This window comes from Tarenaya hassleriana, unplaced genomic scaffold (genome assembly GCF_000463585.1).
Source record: "Tarenaya hassleriana unplaced genomic scaffold, ASM46358v1 Cleome2, whole genome shotgun sequence".
Classification (NCBI taxonomy): domain Eukaryota; kingdom Viridiplantae; phylum Streptophyta; class Magnoliopsida; order Brassicales; family Cleomaceae; genus Tarenaya; species Tarenaya hassleriana.
Genome location: NW_010965372.1, coordinates 7,202,652 through 7,206,083, shown reverse-complemented (window position 1 = coordinate 7,206,083; position 3,432 = coordinate 7,202,652). Strand labels below are relative to the sequence as shown.

At 39.5% G+C, this 3,432-nt stretch overlaps 1 protein-coding gene across 1 annotated transcript in view; it reads left to right on the top strand.

Annotated features, from left to right (window-relative positions):
* Positions 1-2,636: 2,636 nt before the first annotated feature.
* The window catches only part of LOC104812830 (glycine-rich cell wall structural protein 1.8-like), a 1,314-nt gene continuing 518 nt past the window's right edge, over positions 2,637-3,432 (top strand). Inside the window, exon 1 of the mRNA XM_010540200.2 lies at positions 2,637-3,419. Coding sequence (XP_010538502.1) covers positions 2,666-3,419 — 754 coding nt within the window. The 5' untranslated portion in view covers positions 2,637-2,665. The remainder of the gene's footprint in view (positions 3,420-3,432) is intronic.

Genomic DNA, 3,432 nt, shown 5'->3' with positions numbered 1-3,432 from the left:
CACCCCCCCCCCCCCTTTTGTATTTTGATGCGGCATTTTATTCATATGTATGGTATACGTCATGCTTATATATACACTTATCACATGGAGGAGAGGGCACGAGGGCGAATAGTGAATGTACGTTTTGAGATGTTAGAACTTATTATTCAACATTTTCTAGTGGAGATATTTTGATCTCTTTTTGGATCTTTGGAATCTATAGAAAATGCAAACTAGTGTTTTATATAAGTGTTACATTAATTTCATGATCAAATGGCACATATATCATGTAATATCGATATATTAATGTGAATCAAAATGGGATCAGGTTTTGACAAAAGATTTTCATGTCCGGACATTCACAAAGCGTGGAAGAGAAGAAAAGGAAAAAAAAGGAAGCACTATGGGAGAGCAAAGGGAGATGGACTGGTCCTACGCCCATCATCAACATGAAAAAACCCTAATGCTTTTGCATGTGATCTCCCACTTTGTTTGTATAGAACAATACATATCTATATATACAATGTATATTTCTATACGTATATCCTCTGTGTGTGCGTATACCTATTATCACTTCCCAAAGGTGGCGAGCAAATTCGCATTTTGCTGGATACAATTAGTCGGTTGCTTATCCTTTTTGAAAATGAAGTCTGACCTTTCTCTTCTCATCTCCCTTCTTCACCATGTAGAATTTTGTCGAGAAATGGCTTCTTAACTTTTTTATAACATTTTTAATGTCATTATAAGCATACAATTTGGATGCACACTTATGTCTTAAATGTATATTATATTGCATAAAATTGGCTTGTAAAATTATGTGCATAGGCTCATTTTTAGAATCTGTCTATATGATATCATATATATCGATAAAGATGGAGAGTGACATATGTGTGAAAGGACACATATAAAAATCGATTTGTAGCAGGTTTCTAGATAGAATCGATATTGAGATGAATCGAATGTATCGAAATAAAAAGAATCGAAGATTTTGTAGTTACGAGACTATATAGTTAATGATAATTTTAAAGAATTGATCGAACAACTCGCACCAATAATATACATCTACTTTTTCGATTGTCTATATCTTGAGAACTTCAAATTTAAACGTGATAGCTTTTGCATAGTGTTAGAATGGAAATCTTCTAGAAAATATTTTTTGAGGAGTGTGCAATCAGAATAAGGCACGTTAATGTTGGTTTGTGGAACAGTTTCAACATCTATAACATTAGCGGCGTTACAATGTCGTTAGTGATTAAGATGTATATATATATGTTCTGTGGAGCTATGTGAATGATCATGAAATAATTAAACCATATGAAATCTATAATCCAATGTCCATAATGTGATGAGAAAACTCAAATCCTCAATGGAAATTAAGGGCGTTCGATAATCGATATACATATAGGCGTACCAAGTGAAAAATAAAATTGTATAAATCAAAACGTGTTTGACAAGTCTTTTTTATTTAACATATGAAGTTCAAACAGATTGGCAAACCAAGTGATTTAGGGTTTCATGTATACTCATGGATATTTGGTAATGTCTCTTCACTTAGTTTTTTATTTATTTATATACTTTTAATTTCCTCCGACATTTTAAATTTGGAGAGAGTTGGTCAGTGGCTGGAAAGCACTGAAGCTAAGTTGCGCATTAAGGGCTTTAAGTTTTTATTTATTTATTTTCTGTAGGAGAGAATATATTTGTATATGTTGAAAAATAATAAATGTTTAAATTTAATTACTTTCTGTTAATCTTCTAGAAGTAAGCGCCCAACCGGCAAGTTTGACATGCACATGCATGCATATGTGCGCTGCTTTCGTTATTACCTGGTTCTATTTGTTTAAGATACATATATATATATATATATAGGACATTGTAGAAAACCTTCACGCTCTTAATATATATATTGTACATGAAAACACATACACAAATATTAATGTCAAAAGATCTTTGATCAAGATTTGCGAGATCCAATATGGAGATATATATATATATGCATGTTTTGTAATTGGTGTACGTTTGTGTATGTGCGTATACTATACTTTATAAAACAATATGTAAGAAGACAACATTTGTATTAATTGGAAGACATAAATTAATTAGGGTTTTTATGCGAGGATATATATATATATATATATGAATAAAGAAATAAAGGTTTGGTTTTAGGGTCGTTAGAGAGAACAGTGAGAGAGGCACACTTCGCATAGCGAGTTAGACTATATGGAACTGCTAAAGCTAATTGACAATGTAAATAATAATGTAATATATATAGTTATCTACTGAAATATTAATTTACATTATGTTTTGTCTTTAATTATTTTATAAACATTTGGTCTGTCACAAGGTATTGAAATCACCCAATTAATACACCTCAAAACAATTTGTTAAATTAGATTCATACCGAAATGCAAGTGACAACTTATAGATAGAAAAAGAAAATGAAAACTCTAGATAGAGATTAACGTCCCAATCATTGAATATGATTATATATATGTATGTATAATATAAGAATGGTATTTAATTAAAATAGAAACAAAATTAGGAATGGTGGGGTCTTCACATTGACATATAGTGAGAGTGCCTCAACCACTCTTTAGAAATGTTGTGAACGCGGCTTCGGACATCAACCCGATCGCTATAAATAGCCCATTGAGCCATTCCATCTTCATTCAAACACATTCCCAAAATGGAAACTCGCAACAAAAATGCTCTCGCTACTCTCTTCTTCTTCCTTCTCGGCGTCGGCATTTCCTACGCCACAAGCCGCACCCTCCTCACCTACGACGTTCCGTACAATGCCGGCCACGGCGGCGGAGAAGGAGGCAGCGCTGGCTACGGAGGCGTAGTTGGATACGGCAGCGGTGGCGGCGGCGGCGGCCATGGCGGTGGCGGAGGAGCTGCCTACGGTGGTGCTGGTGGGTATGCTGGTGGAGGTGGTGAAGGTGGTGGAGGTGGATATGGAGGAGCCACCGGTGGATACGGCGGTCATGCTGGAGGCGGTGGCGGAGGCAGTGGAGGTGGCGGAGGATCCGCTTACGGTGGCGGAGGGGAACATGCTGGTGGCTATGGAAGCGGTGGTGGTGAAGGCGGCGGAGCAACCGGCGGGTACGGCGGCGGGGAACATGCCGGTGGTGGCGGCGGCGGAAGTGGAGGTGGAGGCGGAGCTGCCTACGGTGGCGGAGGAGAACATGCTGGTGGTTACGGAGGCGGAGGTGGTGAAGGCGGCGGCGCAGGTGGGGCGTATGGCGGAGCTGCTGGTGGAGGCGGCGGACATGGAGGCGGTGGCGGTGGAGCATACGCCGGTGGGGGATATCACGGCGGTGCGTATGGAGGTGGTGAGGGTGGTGGAGCAGGAGGAGGATACGGAGCTGGTGGGGACCACGGCGGAGGGTACGGGGGAGGTGCCGGAGGTGGAAGCGGCGGAGGAGGAGCGTACGGAGGCGGGGGAGCACC